At 37.6% G+C, this 24,267-nt stretch overlaps 1 protein-coding gene across 2 annotated transcripts in view; it reads right to left on the minus strand.

Moving 5' to 3' along the window:
- Nucleotides 1-360: 360 nt before the first annotated feature.
- LOC306843746 (leucine-rich repeat transmembrane protein FLRT2-like) overlaps nt 361-24,267 on the minus strand; it is a 32,890-nt gene continuing 8,983 nt past the window's right edge. The window contains exons 1-2 of one of the 2 annotated variants that reach the window (XM_079375395.1): nt 7,253-7,750; nt 361-4,532 (exon numbers count right to left, since the gene is read on the minus strand). In XM_079375395.1, the coding sequence (XP_079231521.1) occupies nt 2,136-4,124 (1,989 nt within the window). In that variant the 5' untranslated portion in view covers nt 4,125-4,532; nt 7,253-7,750 and the 3' untranslated portion in view covers nt 361-2,135. Of the gene's footprint in view, nt 4,533-7,252; nt 7,751-24,267 lie in introns of those variants that run through there. The other variant, XM_079375396.1, reaches the window with a different exon arrangement.

Below are 24,267 nucleotides of genomic sequence, written 5' to 3' on the forward strand. Positions count from 1 at the left end.
GTGAAAATATGTCGGCGAAAGGCTTGGGACAGATTTATCTCACTAACGGGTTAACTTTGCAGCGATTCATTTGAGTCTGCGCCACCGCAACCGCCTCCTCTCGGGGAACCTGAGCCTGACAACCGCACCGGACTTGTGTGGAGGAAGTCTGTTAAAAAGAGTTACGGGTGGCCACAGGATTTGAAATGAATTGTTAATGGAGTACACATCAGTTAAAAGCCTTCAGATGAGAAATGGAGCCCGAGGATGTTCCAGATTTCAAGGAAAAGTAGGGACGGGGTGGTCGGAGAAGCCTGCTGGGATGCTAAGGAGAAATACTTTCATCACCACAGAAGTGCAGTAGCCCTTTTTTTTTCTTTTAGAGAGCATTTTGTTTGTGCCACTGAGACAAACCTCGTGGGTTGTTGGTAGTTAACCTGTGCAAGCACCAACTGTGTTAGTCACAGAAATAAAAAATTAGTTTGATCTTGTAATTCCAAAAGCAATTTGGATGTAAACAAGTATCCAGCCATCTAGCCTGAACCTTAATGCCAAGTCGGAGAACGATGAGGGGTTAACTCCGACAATTAGGACCACCACCCTGACTACAAACCCCCGTCCCAGTCCTGAATCCTCCTGCCAAGCGAAAATAATCCCTGGTCCAAGAAAGGGAAAAATGCAGAGGTTATGCAGTGGGGGTTTGAACTCGGCCCACAAAATAAAATCTTGTCAAAGCAAGTAAAGTCTATGAGTAACAGCGCATGATAAATACTTCTCCACAGCAAGCCTGAATTCCAAACTCGGCTCTCTGTCCTGGAAAACTGCTATGCCATTAAAAAAAAAAAAAGTCCTAATTGCACTCATGCAGGGATTTGAAATTCTTTCAAAGACAGAATCTGGCATGTGCCAGTACGTCTCTGTGAAAAGAGGGCTTTTGTTAAAATGTCCATTTATCATCCCACCTGATGTGATGCATGATTAAAAAGGGTTTTGGTCAGTAAAGGAAAAGCTAGACAATGATGTGGATGCTGCTGTAGAATGTTCCTGTTCACATTTGTGTGGAGCACAGAAATAGATAGAGAGGTGGAGTTCTGTGTAATACCCTAGCCTAATTTGTAAATCACAGAACAATTTAAGTATATGTAAGTATATAAAAGGCAAATACAGATTTAAAGTTGAAGTTTTTCATCGTTTTCTTATGTTTTACAATTTATAATTAAAGCAACATGAAGGAGATTACAGAGCTCCCTCAGGATCTTATGAGTTTACCACAGGGGTTTAGCTATTATATTAGCTCATTTAATGTTTGGGCTGCTAATTACTTGAAAATAAGGCGCTGGCACAAAAGCTTTTTTCCATAAAAGTCAGAATTTTAGCATGCTAGACTGTCTATGGTCTATTTGAGCTACTATCATATGCATGTACTGAGACAAGCTGCCCCCTGGTGGGCAAAATGATACACAAATATGCCCTGAAAAAATGCTTGCACAGGAAACCTTCTAACCATCACCATACCGCATTTACCGACGTAGGCTTCTCCTTGTGAGAACTGCAGGGTGTTGAAGAGTGGTCCCTTTTCCCTTCAAATGTGATTTCCACAAATGCTCACTTCCTGAATGACTACTCATGCTCTCTGCTGCATTAAGAAAGTGCACTTCAATTCCAAAATACCCCACCCCCCCAAAAAAACTAACAAAAACTCAGGTCCTTTTTTTCTACTGCAGCTTAATCAGCGGTGTTTTGGTTTCCTGACCACTGTGTTATCTTAACTACTGTTGTGTGAAGGGGTAGCTGTATTCTAGCACAAAGGGCATATTTTGGTTGTGTGGTTAGCAATATTTTCAAGATCTTAAAGTGGTAGAGAGGCAAAACCTGTGGACTGCATTTGCAGCAGGTACCCAACGTGCTTCGATTATACAAAACATCCGCAGCGTCCTTGAGCAAAACCACTTTGAGCCTCACATATTACAAAACCATTTCATATTTACTAAGAATAGAAAATATAGCAGAATTCCACATACTTGTCCACAGTATAAATTACCATGTTGACTGCACCTGGAAATATATATATATATGAATATATGTATACGTGTATTGTACAGTATATTGAACTATATTTTCTTTGAACAAATGGTTGTAGCATCCGTCGAAAAGCATCATGTGTGGCAGAAGTCCACACTGGGCACATTACTGCTCTTGCAGTAAGCTATGCTATTGTTACTGAGGTGACAGTCTCTGACACCAATCCCTCCATTAGGTGTGTAGATAGGCTGAATTCTGAAGTCCCCTTTTAAAAGCTGCTCATTGTTTAGTGACACTATCTGAAAGCTCGTTTCAGTCATTTCCAGGATGGAGTTATCCTTTTTTGTGCCGGCCTCGCAGTAGTCATCTTTTCTCCTGCCACGATTGTATTTCCATTTGGATGATGACGACCTGCTTTTCTTGTGCATGTGCCAGCAAAACAAGCTTAGAAGTGTCACTAAGACCACCAACACTGCCCCCCCTATCACTCCAGCCAATAGGAGTGTGGAGGTGTTGTCTTGCTGGGCAGCCTGCTCAGATTCAGAGTACGTGGATGTGGATTTGGTCTTAGCCTCAGAACAGATAGTATCCTCGCCCGGTCTGTACGTGTTGAGAGTATCCAGAACGTACACGCAGATGCGGTAGATAGACCTGGGTTCTAAATTTGACAGGCTAAGCCTTCGTTGGTATCCCGGGACTGTTCTTTCTCGAGCGATGTCACTCATCAAACTCTGCCCCATCTTGACCCAAGTCACCTTGTAAGCTGTCACAGTGAAGTAAGACTCCCAGCTGACGTCAATGCAGGTAGAGTTCACTACGTGAAAGGAGATTTTTAAGGGGTCTTCGTAAGGAGGCAGGGCACCGGGAGGGAAATGTGGAAATGGGGCTGTGGGGTTGGCCGAGGCGGGGTAAAAAGCAGTGGGTGAAATGGTGGTGAAGCGGGTGGTTCTGGAGGTGGTCGTGGTGATGGTGGTAGTTCTGCGGGGTGGCAATGTAGATGGATATGAATGGGTTGGCCAGGGATGCAGCACGGTGCCTGCTGGGCAGTCGATGGCATCTAAGGTGAGTTCTCGAATTACCATGCCACGCACCCTTTCTGGACTTTGGCACGTGAACCCACGGACGTTTATCGCAGAAGGCAGAGACCTGAGCCATGCAATGACCCACTTAATGTTGCAATCACACCTCCAGAGGTTGTTTCTCACATTAAGGTGCCTCAGGTTTCTCAAGCCGTCAAAGACACCCGGTGGAAGGAACTGAAGCTGGTTGCTAGAGATATCTAACTTCTCCACTTTACTAAGCCCGACGAAGGCTGTCACTTCAATGGTGTCCATCTGATTTTCCTGCAGGTTGAGCTTGGTCAGGGATGCACTAGGGAGCAATGTTGGTGGAGTGGTGAGGGAGTTTCGAGCCAGGGACAGTTCTCTCAGGTTGACCAGGTCCTGGAAGGTTCCAGGACCGATGCCCTCATCCTCAAGCAAGTTCCCATCCAGCAAAAGTCGCTGCAGGGTGGTGACATTCTGAAAGGCATCCTCGTCAATGTCGGCAATGCGATTCTCATCCAAACGCAGCTCCTTGAGATCTGCAGGTAATCCGATAGGAATGCTGCTCAGGTGGTTTTTGGTGAGGAAAAGAAGCTTGAGGCTGACAGCCTCCCTGAAAGCCCCCTCCTCTACACCTACGGTTGAGATGGAGTTGTCGTCCAGGTGGAGTTCCTCCAGCATGGGTAGCTGGGCAAGTGCTGCCCTAGAGATAGTCTGGATGTTGTTTTCCTGGAGGTGCAGCACTCGAACATTCCTGGGAAGGTTGAGGGGAAATTCATCCAGCTGATTTCCATATAGGTGAACAGTTTCTACAGAGGCAACGTTGTGTAGCTCCAATGGAAAGCCGGCATTGTTGATCTGATTGTTGTGGAGGAAGAGGGTCTTGTATCCCTCTTGCACCCCCAGAGGCACAGACGTCAGGCTCCTCTCATTACAGTAAACAAATGTTCTATCGCAGCGGCACTCCTTGGGACAGGAGGAGACAGGGCTGAACTGCACATGCAAGCTCAACAACACTGTCAACCAAAAGCGAAGAAATGAAGTCCAATCATTATTCCAAAATCCGGCTTGAAACTCCATAGTGAAAAAGGGAAAGGGAGGGAAAGGAAATGGCAAGTCAAAATCAGTGGTTGGAGGGAGTAAAATGGAAATGTAACAAATCCAGCAAAATTAAGTCCTCTAAAAGATTATTCTAATGTGCAGTTCACAGATAAACCAGGAATTTGAGGAGTAATCCCTTGATAATTTCTAGTCCTTGTCTGGAGAGGTGGTTTCATTAGAGTGCATGGGTTCTCTCACTTAAGCCATCCATGCAGAGGAATCAGATCATTGCAGAAATGCTCTTGCTCACTGCAGGGCCCAAGCAGGGTGTGACTGAGAGAGTGCTGAAGCACTGAGCCACACCGTCCACCTCCCAGCCTGCTGTCAAGTGCTGATGGGCCTCAGCCCAAGCACTTTCCAGAAGATGTGACATTTGGGTCCAGAGACCTGTTTCAAAACAAGCACAAATTAGAATACAAAAAAGTGTGAATTCACAACAAAAATGCAGTAGGCCAATAAACGGCAACACTTTAGAATAGGGAACACTTATTCACTATTAACTATGAATTTGGACTGAATAAATTCCTAATTTGCATGTTTATTAATAGTTAATAAGGTAGTTGTGAAATGTAGGTATTGGGTAGGATTAGGGATGTAGAATAAGGTCATGTAGAATAAGGCATTAATATGTGCTTAATTACTACTAATAAATGGCTAATATTCTAGTAAAGTGTATGCTAATAAGCAACTGGTTAAGAGACCCTAAAATAAAGTGTTACCCAATAAACTTTATACATTTATGTTTTTTCCATGTTTTACAAACAAAAATCAGCTAATAAAAAAATTTAAAAAAAAATCTACTAAATGGCTTATAGCATCTTCACTATGCATCACATAATATTCATGTCCTCTTTGAGTTTAGCTTAGGGAAGAAAAAAAAAGAAAAAAAACAATCAAATGAGTTGAGGGAGTGGGGGTGTCCTACACAGCCCAGAGTGACGAATGCTGCCTGTCAAATTAAATGGGATTGGGGTATAATTTAACCCTTCTATCTGCAATAAATGATCAATACAGTCTTTTTCCCTCCTCAATGAAAAGGTTTGGTGCTAGCTCAAGGACTCAGAATCATAATCAGAACTCATACTGAATCTACTGTATTGCTTTTATTTTGATTAAAGTTAAGATTAAAATACAAATAAGTTAACGTGCACCATTTTTTATCTCAATAAACTTCTACATAATCGTGCAAGGCAGCTGCTGCCCTTTAATCAACGCTGGAGGGAAGCTTTTTTTTTTTTTTTTTTTACCTAGGGGACAAAAAACAGGCTTTTTTTATGACATTTACATTTTGTCAAATGTCATATGTTGTAGTTAAAAAATTCCAAAAGCAGTATTTAAGCAAAAATGTAATTAAACACTTTTCAGTCTGTCCTGATTGTATTTTTGTGCTTTTATTCTCACTGTGAAATAACATACTTCTTGGCATCTTGAGCTTTCAGCAAACACCTCTGCATTGGATTTTTGCTTTTGTGGCCTATACCATCTGCCTTGTTAATAGAGTTAAAACAATCAATGCCTGGCAAGAGAATGCTTGTCTTTACTAAGAGGCAAGCTATCACAGATGTGATTTAAATAAGGAAAAAAACAGGGCTAATATATAAAGCCATTTTGATCTGACAAAATCATATTTCAAATCGCATTAAAATGCATAATAATAAGTATAAAGAGGTTCACAGCAAACGATACATCTTTAAAATAAAAGTTCAATTTTTCTTTTCAGTGATACCATAGAAGAACCATTTTTGGTTCCCCAAAATAACCCTCTAGTGAACAATAATTTTTTTCTTACTGCATTTTAATAATCTAAATAACCTTTTTCCACAAGAACCAATTAGAAGTTTCCATAGATGTTAAATGTTTTTCATAGAACCATCAATGCCAATGAAAAACCTTTAGTTTTTAGAGTGTAGCCTACAGTGTAAAAAAGTATTCATAAATGTAAAAAATGCTATAGTAAAAAAAAAAAAAAACCTGTTAATGTGTTAACTGTGTGTTACCTTATTATATACAAGGAAAAGTATGTTTCATTTAATACTCAGGAGTTTTACAGTAAAATATTATGTTGGAAGTAAAACAATACAAATTCAAGACAATACATGTACTTTTAAAGTACACATATTGTTAAAATCTTGTTTTAAAGTTAAGTTACAAAATGGTTACTGGTGAAAAAAAGTGTTAGAGCCATTACCGTATTTTATTATATTTAATTGAAGCATTTATTGATTAAATAATGTATCTGTTTTTACTATACTAATCACTTGTTTGCAATAGGGTATGCTGTTTGTTTGTTTAATGTATATTGCATTACTCATGTCATAGCCTGATGTTGTTTTTTTTTGTTTGGGTCTATACTCTGTTTATTGGCTATTCTTCATGAAAAGGCCAGTTTTGCGGAACGTTGGTTTCATCGTGGATTTCCATTTTACCACCTTTTATTTTTATGGTGCTTATAGACTAACTATTTATCAGCTGAGAAAATATACGGTTGAAAACTGTAAAATATGCAGGCATCAAAACGCCATCCCTTAATGGCTGAAACGTTGTAACCGTGTTTTTTACAAGGGATTTCTGACGACCACGGCTAAATTAAAAACTATTTATTTTTTTCACAGTGGGTCATAACCAAAATGCATGCTCGCAGACAAAAAAAAATGACTAAAGACAAAACAACACTGACAGTTTGAATCGTAGGAGACATTTCGAGGCGGATAAGGTGAACTTGAGAGCAGCGAAGCTGTTGAATGAATAATCACTAGATGGTACTGAGAGCCGAGCGTAAAAGAGAAACGATGCTATGACACGCTTGATGTTTGACCAGATAAACCGCTTTGGTTATCCACTATTTACCCTAAATATGTAATCTGAAATGTTTAAATGCTGACAAGCCTTAGTTTAACCTACGAACGCTGCAGTTTGCGGAAAGGTAAAACCCCATAGCAGAATAGTTTCGGACGAAATGCCTGGGAACTGTGCAACTTACTCATTTGTATACAAACGAACACTTTTAACTTAAAACACGGATATAAATTATAACCTATGTAGTTAGACGGGTAAATGGACCTCGTCCAGCAGAATAAATGCAGTTGTCTCCATCAAAATCAGCCTACCTTATCAAACATGATTATATCCGTAAAATTAAACAACATTGAGCACTTGTCCCCCTCTTCTTGTTCTTCATGCGCTCGGTGGAATAGACGGGACGCACAGATCCAACGCCATTCCCGTAACATACTGTTCGACCGAATCGGTTCCGAGCTCCTCTCCGCCCGCTGCTCCGGACAGCATACTGACTCCCGTTTGGAGAGCTCAGTGTCCGCGCTCACTACTTTTTTTTTGTCGAAGCGACTCCCTCTGTTCCTCTTTCCACGGCTGAGCCCTCGTTTAAATCTTTAATTTACACCAAATTCACATTTGCAAAATCCACTTTCCAGGAGTCGGTAAACTCGCCGAAAAAGCCCAAAATACATCCACGTCCCCGCGGATCATACCATCATACTTCGAAAAAAGAGAAACGCAAGAGTTCGCCGATTTATCTCCGAGAGATGTTTACAGAGGAAAACTGCGCTGGTAATGATCTGTTCACTGCACACCTCTCTCTCTCTCTCTCTCTCTCTCTCTCTCTCTCTCTCTCTCTCTCTCTCTCTCTCTCTCGTTCGGTCGGTCCTCCCACACTGTCCTGAGTAAAGAGATTACAGGCTGGGGTGGAATGACACTTACATTTTAACTTCCCCTTCTTTGTTTAAGGATATGAGCTTGATTTTCGTGCTGATATGTTCACCAAAAAAACAAAAAAAAAATTGCCTACTTTATTTTGCTCGGTATTTGTTCAGCCGTGTGTCTTCTTATGTCTTTCAAATTTGCTTGATTTTCTTGCTTGGGTGGAGCCAAATTAAACCTGTACTGTGTCTACTTTGCTTGGCAATTACTTATGAATGTGTGTGTGTGATTCACATGGCAACTAACTAATTGACCTTAACATACTAACTAAATAAGGTCCACCCCTTAGCATAGATATATATATATTTTTTTTTTTTCCAGTTCTTACAACTTCTTGTAATCGCTTGCTTCTTTATCTCGCAATTCTGGCTTTTTTTCCTCAGACTTCTGAGTTTACTTGTTGAAGTTAATAACACAGTTGCAAGATATAAACTTGCAGGTCTGAAAAAACAAAAAAACATTTGATTGTGAGTTTACATTTTGCAAGACTGACGTTTTGTTTTTCCTCAGAATTCTGTGTTTACGTCTCACTATTAATAACTTGCAACTGAGAGATAGCCTATAAGTCCGAATTGTGTATCTCGTAATTAATATCTCCCAGTTGTGAAATGTAAACTCCCAATTCTGAGGGGAAAAAATAATAATTATAATAAGGTTTGGAATTTTTGTGATATATACTAGCAAGTGCAAATTTGAATTTTAATATAAAAGGTTTGCATCCACCTTGAGATGCAAAATCATCATACATGTATCATTAGGGTTGCAAATGGTAAATGTCTGGACACTTTCCAAAAATCCATGGAAGATTCCAAAAATAGATAAATAAATAAATAAAATCCTGTAAAGTTTCCAACATTTCTGGAATGTTAACTGAATTTACTGGAAATTGTCCACCTTTTGCAACTCTAAGAATCATACAAGAGGTAAGACAAGCTTTAGTAAAAATTCAAGTCATTTCTCACTGAAAATGTTAACATTCTACCTACAGCAGTTTGCAGCATTCATAAAAAAATGTCAGATACAAGAATGCACTGAGTTGGAGCTTTTGAATGAATTCAGAAGCTCTTTATCCCACACAAACTCATAGATTAATTAATTTTACCCTGCTTTCGTGAATTTAACTTTTATATGCAGTCTCTGTTTCACATTAAGTTATTACCATTTTATCCAGATGTTCTCCATTGTCTCAAGGTGGTTGAGGCAAACTTGAGGGAATCTCACATTTTCTCTCTGTCTGTGTTTGAAAAGCAAACAGACAGCTGTCTTGCTACCCATTTAGTCATTGACTTGACAGGCGGAGTGTTTGTATGAAAGCACCTTCTAAGGTAACTGCTTTCAGACAGTCTTCCAATAACGTCATGTCTAATAATGTACAACAAATTCAAGTGAGCTTTATATATTTCCAAGCAAATATTCAGAGACTGCAATGTTTATTTCTCAGAGCTGAGATAAAGGAAAACACATTTATTAATTGATTTACTCCTTTCAGCTATACCTTCAGCCACCACTTTTACCACAGATCTTAGTAAGCAATCACCAATCAATATAAACAGAAATGTGTATGTATACTGTATACGTATGTGCCTTGTTGCCTACTTCCATTTAATGCTTCTCTCTCCCTCTCTCCAAAACTGAAGGCAGCGTAACATTCATTAACTATTCACTGGCATGAAAGACGCACAGAATTTGCAGATACTGCACTCTGTCAGACTATACATTTTAATTAGGGTCAGATTACTGTAAACGCGACATGATATTTAAATAGAAGCTGACTAACAGTGAAGGCACAGCTTGACATCGGCCTATATACAGTGGGAGGGAAAACTCCACACACTTATTAGAACCAGAGTGATTTGGCAATCAATTTGCGATCGTTAGATTAAATGACAAGGAAGGGCAGAGAATTATAATCGTTGAACATTGAGAAATGAGAGTGTCTCCCTCCTTATTGAAAATAAATTGATCCCAGTATCCGAGTTCTATCGTATCACGTTGCGAAGAGCCCTTTTAGTGACTTTCCAGATGTCTTCTTTATTTATTTTTATCTTCTAAATGGCAGTGATTGACTGCTTCGTCCTTCTCAGTCCACAAAATTTAATTTTAACATAAATCTGTCTGCCATACAGACAATGAATTATATACTGAACCCAAAACTATGCAGAAGTAAAATGATAGGCTACCATATTTTACGTGGAATCACATCTACTGAAGAAAAAATAAATAAAAGCACTGTCTTGTGTAATAGTAAGGAATCTGCAAAGGCGGACAGCCCCTAAAAAGTCCCATAATGCACCATAAAAAACCCAAAATTCATGTATTATATATTTTATATTCATAGCTTTCAAACAAAACCGGAAATTGTAATTAACTCTCGTGTCAAACAAACACGTACACTCTTAAAAATAAAGCTTCTTTGCTGGTATCTATATGGTTCCACAAATAACCTTTTCATTAAAGGTTCTTTGTGGAACCGGATGCCAACAAAGAACCTTTTTGAGCAGTGAAAGATTCCATGGACTTTATAGTGGAAACAAAGTTCTTCCGATTATTAAAATGTTTGTCATACTGAGAAAAACAAAACAAAATAACAACGTTCTTTTAAGTACAAAAACACTCTTTTGACCACATAATCATTTTGTATATAATTGAGTCAAAAGTTTAGTAGAGAGTATCCTTGCTAATAGCAGAATTCATGTTCACAATATTCTGCTCTCTAGTTCTCGTTGTTGAAATCAGTATGAGACACAGCGATAAATTAGCAGAATGGATAACAAATGGACACAATTTACAGCTCCTTTTATGCAAGTGTAGGAATTTCTTTTATTTTCTTATTGCTTTTAATGAACCACATGGCCCTTCAGCAGCCAGCTACTCAAATAAACAAATGCAGATCTATTGTGCATAGGAGTTTTGCTAGTCTGAAGTGTTCAAAGGGCTGCTACGAAAACTCATGTGCGATTTATATTCCCCGTCACACTGTGAAAATTGCACAGATTCTTTTCCTTAAGACCACCTACATGATAGTATAATATGAAGACATTTGAACTGATCTTTTATTACCTCTGCTCAAATATGTCAGTATCCAGGACTATTAAGTGCTAAATATTTAATAGCCGAGACCACACTAACACTTGGCTGAAAGCATCTAAGAGTTTGTTCACTTTAAATGTCCACAGTGTAATTTCAAGTTCAATTCAAATGGCCACATAGTGTTGTCTTTATTGTACATGTCTCAGAAATCCAAAATTGTTGATAGTAAAACTGAACTTAACATGCATGTTTTTTTTTTGTTTGTTAAATAATTGTGAATAAAATGAAGGGAGGGATGAGGTATTGTCATGTGCAGGATCCTTAAACACTCTTTTGGAGTCACACATATATTAAGATTTATTTTGGTGATAAAGTACTGTTTTTGTTATGAATTGGTTGAGTAAATCATTCAAAGACTCACTTTTCCAGAATTCTTACCAAAATATGTCATATATCAAATTTTAAAGAATGTTTTCTTTTTTTTTTCTGCTTCTTTTCAAAATTGATTCAAAATAATTGACAGACTGAGGTGAATCTAAATTCCCACTAACAACAAGCATTTATTTTACAAACATTGTCAATATTTGCATTAAAAAAATAGTATAAAAAATAACTAATTTTAAGGCATAATTGCTATATGTAAACTACAAATGCACAATAGTTACTTTAAAAAAAATAATAGGATTTTCATGTAGTTTTGGAATATATATATACATGTATAGTTTATATATTTAAATTGATATTCCATTTAATTCATTTGAATAAAAACATATTTTACAAAAAGACAAACAGTAAGCTATCATCTTTGAAGAAAATATATATTAATGTTAATTTTTTTTATATTTATTGTGTAAAACTGATTTCTATTTTTAGATGCATTAAGACTATTCCTAAACTGATATAATTTCCACAATGACCGCAGTTTTGCTATTAATATTTAATCTCTATGCATCAGCTGAGAGGAAACACTAACACCATCTCTATTTCCAAATGTATTATTCTACAATCTTACGTAAATATTTTTGACTCGTATCACATCTGATATAAATGTTCCACTGCAGATAGATTTGACTGGAAATAGGTTTCAGGTCACATTTATTCTGCTGGTTGAGCACTCAGTGGGTGTCTGGGAGGCAAAGCTTAATATCTGGATCAAAGCCCTTGCTCACTGACCCCTCTGGATCCGATCCACAATCGGAGTACTACAGAGAGAGAAAAATACCCACTCGTGCTCCTAACCAGCATGCATTGCACTTTTACAGTATATGCGGTGTGGTAGATTTGCATGTTTATGTGTTGAAATTGATTGGTGGCTCTCTGGCCTGACTAATATAAGTCTAGTCTGAATCAATGTGATGTCAAAAAATCAAAAGGACTTTTGTGAAATGACAGGTTTGATGGTTTTAATGTGGAACAAATCTTTGAGATTTGTGAGCAGCTTTGCATATATGGGTTTAAGATAATTTTTTAGTCGCCAATCTTTCTCAGCTCCTTAATTCCGTTGCACTTACAAACACCTTTACAAGACGGTCAAAGAGCAAATGTTCAATGGTTCCCTAGCCTCTTTCACAAGAGGACAGTCAAAGTATGCAATGTTTCAGTCGGCCGAGCGAGACCGCTTCAGCAAGCTGTAAAAACAGGGTCTAGCAACAAGCGAGGCCTTGTTTTTTCTGCCGACTTGGCGGAGAAAGACAGTGAGACAGAGGTCAGAGAGGCAGCCGGAGGATGGGTCTTATCCTGGGCCCTAATCCTGCCGGGAGCTCTGCCGTTTGAAGTCACATCTGCAGCAAATTTCCCTCCGCCGAGCTTAGGCAGGAGGAAGTCTTAAGTCTGAGGGAGGTGAGGTTCCTCTGGTGGTGCTGAGATGCCTCAATACTCATCCTGGGTCACCTGCACTGGACCTGTATTCACACGGCTCAGTGTTTTATTGTTCTCAGAGGAAGTGCTGAGCTAGAATCAGATGGTCGACGCTGCTGCGTTGTGGGAATGATTACTCTGTGTAGTAACATTTTACAATACAAATTACATTGGGAATGATGACTTATCAAAAGTATTTGATTAAAAAAAATTAAATTATATATATATATATAGTACATTTTTAAATAATTATTGAATACTTATTATATTTTTGTGTACATTTTTTTTTTTTTTTTTGACTGTGGTAACAACCAATAATTCTACCACTAATAAATTTGTATCATGGAAATTCTATCTATAAAATTAAACATATAAAGACACATGTTTTTTTATGTATTTGATATGTATGTATTTTTATTTTTCACAGTTATTATTTAAACAAATATTAAATAACACAGGGGTTAAAACAAAACAAAAATGTTAACAGTTCTATGCTCTTCTGTTTTTTATATATTTATACAAACCTATAGTAATTTTGCAATTCGATGAGAACTAAAACAAAATTGTATTAGTTTTTCTGACCGTTTTACTTTCATTTGTTAAAAACAACTTGAATGCTCATAAAAAATAATTATCATAATAATAAATGCCCAACTGTTTTGGATATAAATCCAGCAAAACATAACCTACAACTGACCATAAATGAAAAACAAGCCCAGATATATATATAGCTTATAATAAGCAGACATGGTATGGCAACATAGGAGAGTATTTACTCTATATATACTGTTGAACTAAAAAATTAAATGAATGAGTGAGAGTGTAAAAGGTGTTCAAAGACAGTGTGTCTTCACAAGGCACAAAAATGCCATAGTTGAAGATTTTTGTTTTTTTTGCCATGTGATGAATGTGACAAAGTATGTTTGAACATGTATTAATCTGAATATTTGTGTATGATTTTAGCGATGGGATTGATCTGATCCTTGGTTAGCACTCAGGTCCCTGACCTCTTTTGTATACGCTGACCTTACTTACTATGAGGTCTCAGGTGCAGTGGCTTCAGGATACTTGAGTCATTATTCATGACTGGCCCAGGCCAATATCCAATATCCCCAAGTGTAATTCTTCACTCATAAATGTATCTGCTTGTGTCTTAAGAAATGACCTCTGGAGGGATGTTTTGAGGTTTAGTAAATGCAAAATCAAGTCTTGTGAGCAGTTAATGAGCATTGAGAAAATGAAAGTTTGCATACAAGTCAATGGGCGAATCAGTTTTGTTGCAAATGAGGCACATGCACACACACTCATACTCATGGTCAATCTTGTTGTCAAAACAGCTCTCCTGTGCTCAGCCTACCATGATGGAGAGAAAATGAAAGAGAGAGAAAGCGAGTTTATTCACAGTCAACGCTTTGTCAGCATATTCTCTTCAGATCACTAAAAAGACAACAGTAACTCGTAATGTGTCAAAATGCGATGAGGCTTGTATGTAAGCTGGTGTTTGGTTTGGTGTGCAGATGGAAATGTATTTATATACTTCAGGGCATCATGAACAATCTCTGAACTTCACAGACTTTGTGCCAGCAGTCATTTGGCGAGAGCATAAGCCATTGTGACATAATCTGTTTCAGTTAGACTGACAGGCAGAGTCAGAGAGGCGTCAGTGTCTGCCACACATGTCAGCCTGAGCTTCTGTCAATCCATAACTGACAGCTTTTTTAATTTTTATTTTTGCTTTTTTCTAATAACATTTAAAGATAGAATTCTTGAATTCATCAATGCAAAAAAAAAAAATCTTTCTGGCAAAGAGAATATTTAGAAACCACATAGAAAAATGAGTCTAGACTGAGACCTTGATTGAAGTTCATCTGGTGGTAATTACTACTTAAATAAACATTATACAACAGTTCCAATCTTGACATTTGGTTGGCTGAGCGGCCTTCCAAGAGTGCAATCTAACAGCACTACTTGCTCAGTGCTTAGTAATAAATAGTACTTTTCACGATTTGAATCGCTCCTCATTTATATCTGTTTGTATCACTGACTGTTCACGTGTGTCAGTGGTGCCAGTAAGTGAGTCACTGAATCATTTACTGACCCATTCTAGAGCCCTGCACGGGCCTCAAAGTTTGGCCCTAGCCTGGCCCGTGTACGACACCTTTATCAGAATAAGGGGCCCGAGCCCGTCTTTTCTCTTCCTTCTCCCAAAACAGCTTATACTACTGTTTCAGCTTTTAAAATAATTCAGTTTTGTATGTAATGGCACAGTGATTATATTTAGTTTAGTTCTTCACTAAGTTCATTTAGAAAAATGTTTGGAGAATTATTTTTTTTTTTCGTTAAATACAAGTTTTAGTTTTTTTAAAGTAATGACCAAGCAACCAGCGGCAGGTCATTATAAGGTCATCAATTTAGCCTTCTCAAATCATCACGACTTGCTTAAAATAAAATATATAGATATAAAACAGTTCAAGCGTATAATAATGTTTAAATGTTAAACCTAGATAATTGTGAGCTGTATCCAATAGTTTGTGCGTAGAGTGGAAGCTAAAGCGTGTTTTGCAGGACATGGAAGCGCCAGCGGAATCACTTGCATTTTTGTCAGTGGAAACAACTTAAAATACACCGTAATTTTTTGCTCATAAACGTAAGAGTAATACATCATTCGGAACTGTAAACTGTCTACTTTTACTTGTGTGCACTCACAATATCAACAAAACATTGTGCTTTTATAAAATAAACAAAACACACATGATGTGTTTTCTGCCGTCTCGGTCTTGAACAGGAGCGCTTCACAAAAATGAACCGAAACTCAGCGAATACATGCCTCACAGACATGACACACATATATATATATATATATATATATATATATATATATATATATATATATATATATATATATGTATATATAGAAAGCTTTAAATTACTACTTAACAAAATAAAACAAATCGAAAACAAAAACTCTTTCATTATAATCATAATCCCTAAATATGCACTCCTCTCTAAAAGTGTGTCCAATGAGGAGATGGCGAGTCAGGATTCATTCTTGCAACACTGACTCAGAAAACACCAGTTTATTAGTAGATATTTAAAATATCGCCCTGACACATTCATGGTAATTACTTTTGCTGGGGCTTTGCAGCAAGCTTTAGCCTATCGTGAGCATTTGAACGCAGAACTCTTTACCTGCACTGAAGGCACGCTCGCTGCTGCTGCTGGACACTAAAGACCATTGAGCCACTCTTAACAGTCGCGGTAGCATGGTCTCGTGTTGTTTCCACCAGCACGGCAATTTTTTTTTATCACTAATTGATGTATGTCTAAAATATCAAAATAAGGAGAAGCCTAAAACAGCCTGGGCATCTGAACTATGAGGTGAAAATTGGCCCGAAGCCCGGCCCTAGGGGCATATAAAGTCGGGGCCTGTCGAGCCTGGACTGAAATGCAGGGATCTAATGCTGGGTACACACCACAAGATAATCGGGCTAATTTTAGGCCGATTTCTCCCCTTCCGACAATTCCAGGTAATGTCCTGATTATCTTGGTGATTCTAAAGATCATCTTATCAGATTTTCCTGTGGTGTGAGGTGTGTTAAGAGTTACTGAATCAATCCGGGGGCAAAACGGTTAAATATAGGATTTTTTTTTTTTGCGCTCATGTCTTTTGCAGCAACATGCCTTTCTAAAAACATGTCTCCAGATCATATTTTTTCTTTCCACACCGATCCACATCTCTCACTTTTCTCTTTTTTTTTTTTTTTACTCAAATATGCATTCTGTAATGGCCCCTTTAGATGTATTATATGTGTATGTATATATATGTGTGTATCCAGCTCATTATTCCAGCTCATTACGTTCCATTATATTTAAACAAGGCAAACAGTTTAGCTGATTTAAGAGTTTATTTCTCATAGTTTGGTAATGGCTTTCATACAGTGCTGTAAAGATGAAATAACTATTTTAAAGCCCTTTAGTTTAGATGACTAACTGCCACTTGGCCCTTCTGATAACCATCCACACTAAAATTCTCTTTGGCAGGATAATAATTCTGTTAGCATCAGATTACATCTTTTAAAAATTCAATTTCACACCTGAAAGCCATGTCTGATTTGGGTTTATTGCTTCAGACACTCCTATCATCTAAGTTAGTGATTTATGTGCTAAAACTAATACTGCCGCAGAGTTATGTTCCACTTTTACGGTAATTGCTTTGTGTTTACACTGCCATTGTTTACAATGAGTGAAATTGTCTCAACAAGGGTGTGAACGTGAGACTGTTTATACAGCTTGATCCAGTCTTTTTTTGTCAGCTCTTCAGTTTTGTTGTTTACGTTTTACAAATTGCCCAATTACTTCCATTGCCTCGAGACAAATGCGATTCGCTCGAGATTAAGGCATTCTGTTTTTTTGGAGGTGGCTGTTTTGCTGCGCGTCCTCAAAAGATGGCTTGTTTACGATCCGCCGCTATCGCCGCCCTCATCTGCAAAATGTAAGAAAGATCCTCAAATAACATTTTTTCCCTCATATGGCTTTGCTCAGGCAAAAACCCCCTTCATCCCAATCTGTACCTCCATCTGCTCCCTGCGGTTTAGCAGAAAACAGTTTGCTTCTCTCCTGTTCCACGCACAGAGCCGACTTTTAAAGAGGAGTCTCAGATATCTCCCAGCGAGACTCACTAGGAATGCTGGGATATGTTAACACGGGTGTTAAAAACACTCTCGGTGTGATGGTGGAAGTGTGTTATGTTATGATCCTCACAGCACCGAGGGGGCCACAGCGAGTGGTGATGTAAAGTTTTTTGATTTACGGCATCGATCGGCCCCTCCTGCATAGCACCTCAGAGGCATGTTAGGCCTCTGACAAACTCTTTCTTTCCTCGTCTTTTCCGACTTTTTTTAGTTGCTCCAGTGACCAACAACTGAGGCATGACACTGCAAATGACATATTGCTAATCGTCCTGCACTCCAGAGAAACTGAAATGACCTCTGTTCTTTCTTACGATTGCACAAGGGGATGTTGTGCGTTAGCTAGCTAGCCACCTCTCAAAATTAGAAAGGAAATGAACAAGGAAAATTTAAAGGGAACCAAGGTCAGTGTGTGTCTGGGCCCTTTGTATAATTCATGCCTTGTGTCCTCCATTTAACTCATTTTTTTCTCTCCCTTCAGACGGTGGCACCTCAGATAAATTGCACCGTTCCAGAGAGTCGGACAGCAGCGTTCATGTCCTCATGTCACCGTGACTCAAGATGAAGAGATCGCAACCTCGCGTTCATTATTCAGAGAAGCCGGAGCAAGCCAGGTAGCAACACCTGAGTGAAACCTGAGGGTCAAGCTGAACGCAGAGGTAGACTTTATTATCACGCTGCTGGAGAACTCAATGAATCCATTAAATCCTCACACACACACACACAGCTAGATTTGCAGTGGCATGAAAAGTATTTGCACACTTCAGCCACACATGCTCTTGAATTTCAATGCATTTAAAGCAAATGTCTTAATAATAAAAAAGAGTGAACAAATAATATTACAGCTTTTATTTAAAACATTATCATTAACCTTTCTAAATTTTTATTTTATTTTTAATTTTTTTTGCTATGACGTAATAAGCTAATTCCAAGGTGAATTTACTGGATGTACACAACACCATTCAAAAGTTTGGAGATGAAAAATGTAATATACATTTTGATTTTTGAACTTATAAATAAATAAACAAATAAATAAATAATAGAATGATTTCTGAGGATCATGTGACACTGGAGTAATGATGTTGAAAATTCAACTTTGTCATCACAGGAATAAATTACATTTTAAAATATATTAAAACAGAAAACAGTTCATTTAAATTATAATAATATTTCACAATAGTGCTGTTTTTACTCTATTTTTGATCGAATAAATGCAACCTTGGAGAGATTTATTTATTTATTTACTTTTATTTTTTACCTACCTCCAACATTTGAATGGTACTGTGTTTATTAAATATTTTATTATTTGCTATATCCTTGTGTGTGAATATTATGTGAAATATTTGAAAGTGCTTGCTGTCTTTCACCAGCGCCTCTTGTTTTGGTCATTTCTTATTTATTGCGAAGGCATTCATACGTTTATTAAATGTCTAAATACTTTTTTGGGGCCACTGAATGCACTGAGGAACACAAGGCTCTATGAAATGTGATATGAATGTTATCTGGGTAAATCAGGTTCAAATTATATCAAATTATTGGGAATAAAAATATGAGGCTGGTGAAATATTCATTATTTACACAGTGGATCAAATAATCTTAATGTAACCTGATTTTTCAAATGACTTAAACATTTAAACAAAGATTTTTCCTACTGCACCATAATTATGTATCACTGAATTATGACATAACAAACTTGACAGCTCTCTGCCTTGATGTTTCACATTTGAACGCTACATATCATTTTGGCAATCAGACCTTAGCAAGACATTTCTTGGCTCGGCAAAACCATATGAATGATTTGCGTTTATATTTATTCTCCTGCTAGACAGGTTCTTACCATACTGACATAGTTCATGTACTATGTTATTCTGTGATCATACTTCAGCGAGTAGTTGAGGTCACGAATCCAATGCTAAGACTAGAACGACATGCGTATCATTGCTTACAGAACAACACTCGCTATATTTATTCCTTTCTAACTTTATGTAATTACCAAAGGCATTGGCTTACATTGTGGAATGCTACCAATCTTCACAATGGAGTTGGGTTTCCGTATCTGTTTCGAGATCTGACACATTTACGCCTTTGGCAAAGGCCCTGATTTCTTTGTTTCTAGCATGCATAGATGTATTGGTCTTGATATTTTCCGTCTTGTGGTTTGCCCAAAGGGACGCTGTTATCATGTAGCTTTCTTGAACTCCTGAAATGTTAAATGCACCGGTTTGTCACATCAGATTTCCTCTACATGCTATGGGAATACCATAATACATTACACCATTTCTTGTGTATTTTTACTTGCCAGTGATAATGAAGGTTAATTGAAAGAAAATGCCATAAACAATGACCTTAGCCTTGCTTAAACTTAAATCAGTCATCACCAGGTTTCCTTCTCTCCTATTTAGTACAAAAACATAGTGTGAGGTAAAAAATACGTACTATAGGATATCATACTCTCGTATTAATGTATTTCCATATGATGCTAATACTTAAAAGCCATTAAAATGATTATTGCATACCATTATTACACAAGAAGCACATATGGTTAATTAATTTAATACTGTATCTTTTTTTTCTTTTTTTTGGGGGGGGGGGGGGGGTGTTAAGGGGTGTAAAGATACTGGATGAAAGTGATATTTGCACAGTTTGAATGCGTACGTAAAACATTCAGGCTTATCATCACCTTTCATGTTACTTGATCCTCTTTAGCTTTTCTTTTAACATAGTCTCATCCCAACTCGTCACATATTGACGCTTGGTTTTTGCGTCGCTTTTTGACGCTCAAGGTACCCCTTTCGCGTCACTTTTCGACGTGAAGGGAAGGTAATTTTTTTAAATAGGAAACACTTAGCGTATATTAATCATTTTTTTTTAAATTATGCCAGTACTTGCATCTGCCTCCTATATCTTGCGTTTTCTTCACTGATGGTAGGTTTAGGGGCAGGGTTGGGTAAGTCATTATTTTGACTGTTTACATTCAAAAATCACACCTCTACATATATGCAATAATGGCAACCTTATTATGAAGATAAAATTCCCAATAGCGCATTAGCATATCGACGCCGAAAAATTACGCTTCCCTTCACGTCGAAAAATTACGCTAAAGGGGTACCTTGAGCGTCAAAAAGCGACGCCAAATCCAAAGCGTCAATATGTGACGACTTGGGATGAGACCGGGTTGTTTCTTTATATATGAATGAGTTTGTCTACTGAAATATATGAAGCATGACAAGAGCTGAATTTAATAAAGGGAATTGTCTAATGTGACACACTGAAAATATTCTCCACCGGGAGGCTGTTGTGGAGAGAGATCGTTTGATTAATTAGGTGATTTGTAGAGAGAGATTTAATGGTGCTGTGCTGTCAAAATTCCATGCCACTCTCAGTTTTAACCACAGTAAAAACAGATACTTGGAGCGAAACACACACACACACACACACACACACACAGTATCACCTCAATGGCACGATCTGTTGTTCAGGTCGCTTCACATGGATCTTTTTTTTTCCTCCAATGACAGTTTTATCTGTTGTTCAGGTGTGACCAATATTATTTTCAATAGATGTACAGTCCAAAAAAAAAAAAAAATGTCGTTGCTGTATTTCCGTGAGAAAATACAACAACAGAAACAAAAACAATTCAAGGAATGGCAAAAATCCTCTTGCTTATATAAACCATGTAATAAGTTCACCTTTAAAATCATGGCTATCCGTCCATCTATCATCTCACTGAAATTAGAATAGTTTGCACTCACTGCATGGGAAATCATGTCATTGCCTTTTTTCTTCACATTTTCATAAGAACATTCAATGTTTTCTCACAGCCAAACTAAACTATAAAAAAATGATTAAAATACTTAATTCAATTATTCATTCATTCATTCTTTCCAATGTTAATAGTTTGCACACATAGTCCATCAAATCGTGCAATTGTTTTCTTTTTTTGTCTCCTTCTTCTTCCTTTCTGTTCTTAAATGTTTCCACAAGGACAGTCTTTGTAATTTTCACTTGCAAACTAAACTTCAAACAGTGCATGCATGAATGAATGAGTATGACCTTTTTTTATATATACAGTATATTTCCCCCTATGTATCAAGGGTTGAAGACCACTGATTTAAATTTTATCTATTTCTTTATTTAATCTTAGAATAGCTTGCACAACTGGAGTGAAGACGTCCTGGATGGCAGTGTGTAATACTAGGCCAGCGAGATGCGAGCGGTAATGTTTGAGTAAGCGCTCTCGGTGTGAGAACATGCCTAGAGACTGCCTGCGCTGGCTTCAGGCCAGCTGAACTGATAGGTTAACAAGAAGAACTTGTTCTTATCAATGGGGCCCTTTATTCGTTCTGTACACAGACACACAAACTCTCACACTTACAGCCCTGCAGGCATAACAGCACTGCTGACACCAGTGCAGCTCTTCTCGGCTCTAATCACGCTGCTTTAAGTGACACGGGCAGAAAGTCATTGCTATTATTCCTCTGGCGTGTAACACGAGAAGCGTCCGGTCGAGCTGAGCTCTGCCCCGATGGCCAGGGCGACAGGAGGAAGCCGCCACTCTCCTCAGCTGGGTTTATCTTGGCTGCAGGCTAGCTGCGGCTTTGAGCTAGAGAAAACAATCCCGCGCTCTTCTTAACAGGCTAATCTCTTATGCTAAATCCTGCTGAAAACAAAAACGTTTTTGACAGCATTTAATTACAAAAAGCGCAGTTTCAGGTAACTCCTCCTGCACCTCACACACTCGTCCACTTCCTAGCAATTATGTTCTTTTGGTCATGTCAGTGCAGCCGTTTTTTTGTGCACTGCGTAGCTCAGCATTTCCACTCATGCAGCAGAAAGGCCATTTGCTCCATTACTCACTGGCCAGCACTCTGTGACCTTAGCAGAGGTGACCTGCCTTGACTGGGATGCAGACTGATGGGCCAAGCAGGACTTGCTTCAGCAGGCGGGTGATAATTGCTTTAATAGCACAATGCCAGTGAGAGGGCCACATTACAGCCCGATCCATTACTCATTATAAGGTGACCAGACTTCTGAGAAGAAAACCAGGGATATATTTTGTTCGGTGGTCAATATTGCATTTTTAAACTTATACTGACAAAGTGATCTTCCACTGATTTATGAATTAAAAATAGGGGGATAACTCAGGTTTGTGTATTTTGGCAGTGTACTATGGGATATCATACTCTCGTATTAATGTATTTCCATATGATGCTAATACTTAAAAGCCATTAAAATGATTATTGCATACCATTATTACACAAGGAACACGTATGGTTAATACTGTATCTTTTTTTTTTTTTCTTTTTTTTTTTTGGGGGGGGGGGTGTTAAGGGTCAAAATTGTTGAGGTCTTTTGTCTTTACTCATGTTTTTAAAATATTTATTCAAATATATATTATTACAAATGTTTATATACAATGTATTTACTAAAATATTTATTTATTTAGTTAGTTTTAAAAAGATGGATATACACATACGTTTAGGTTAAGAAAAAAAATCTATGCAGTTATTAAAGATACAATAAAAACAGCACCATTGTGAAATATTATTACAATTTCAAATAACTGTTTTCTATTTTAATGTATTTTTAAAATATCATTTTTACTATGATGCAAAACTGCATTTTCAGCATCATTACTCCAGACTTTAGTGTCACATGAGCCTTTGGAAAATATACTAATATGATGATTTGCTGCTCAAGAAACCTTATTATTATTATTACTAATGTTTTAAATGTTTTTGCTATTTAGTTTTGTGCAAACCATGATAGGACACTTTGATAAATTCAAAATTATAATAAACAAAATATTTATTTGAAACTGAAAGTATTTGTAACCAAAAAAATGTTTATCAATTGAATGTTTCCTTGCTAAAAGAGCATTAATTTCTCATTTCTTTATCAAGGGTTGAAGACCCCTGATTCAAATTTCTAAATGATTACTGCATGGATCTAATGCTATACGATAAAGAAACCAAAACTGGTAAGCAAAAAACTATGGTCCCTATGTATAGTATGTACATTTTTCACTATGTGTAGAATGTTTTTTTCTTTGCGTCAGTGTGAAGCTGCTTGACAGACACATGACGGCCTCAAAGAAGCTCAGTCATGTCAGTAAGCCAGTGAGCCTTGTGTTCAAGTTTCAGTTTTTTTCAAAACGGAAACTTGAAGGTTAATTGAAGTTGCACACTGTATGCAATGATATTGTATGTTTTTTTTTTGCAGCAGAATTTTTATTTCACTTTGGTTGCACTTTTAAACACAGTACAAATAGACATTTCGGAGGACAGCTCCAACCAAGCATATAGTCGCCTACAAATTGGGGCCGTCCCTTAAAAACTGAACTGAACTGAATATGCTCATATATTGAGCATATAAAAAAACTATGTACGGATTCTTGATAATGATGCACTAAATGATGCAATTCGACCTTGTTATGTTTCTCAATTGTTCTGAAAAAACAAAGTAACTGAATTGCAAGATCAATTCTTGACTTCAGCCTCTGTTAACCTGAGATGCATTTGATTTTGTCTCCTATTGTCTGTCAGTCACTCAAACACCCACTTGCCATCTTATAAAGCCCTTAAAACCTGCTTAAACATTTGATAAGGATTTGTTTCTGTTGTGTTGCTAAGGCCTGGAACAATTCAAACGCAGGGATAAACCTGAAATGAATTAGAGCACGTTTATACATATGTGGGTGACTTGGCAGCGGTAACATCCACAATTTTAGGGGCTGTGTGGCATATTTCTTCTGAATAGGCCGAGATCCTTTCATTTGAAAAACGTGTGACGGGGAATCGTAAATCACATGATATACATCACGGTACTTC

Source organism: Barbus barbus, assembly GCF_936440315.1.
Source record: "Barbus barbus genome assembly, chromosome: 24".
Classification (NCBI taxonomy): Eukaryota; Metazoa; Chordata; class Actinopteri; order Cypriniformes; family Cyprinidae; genus Barbus; species Barbus barbus.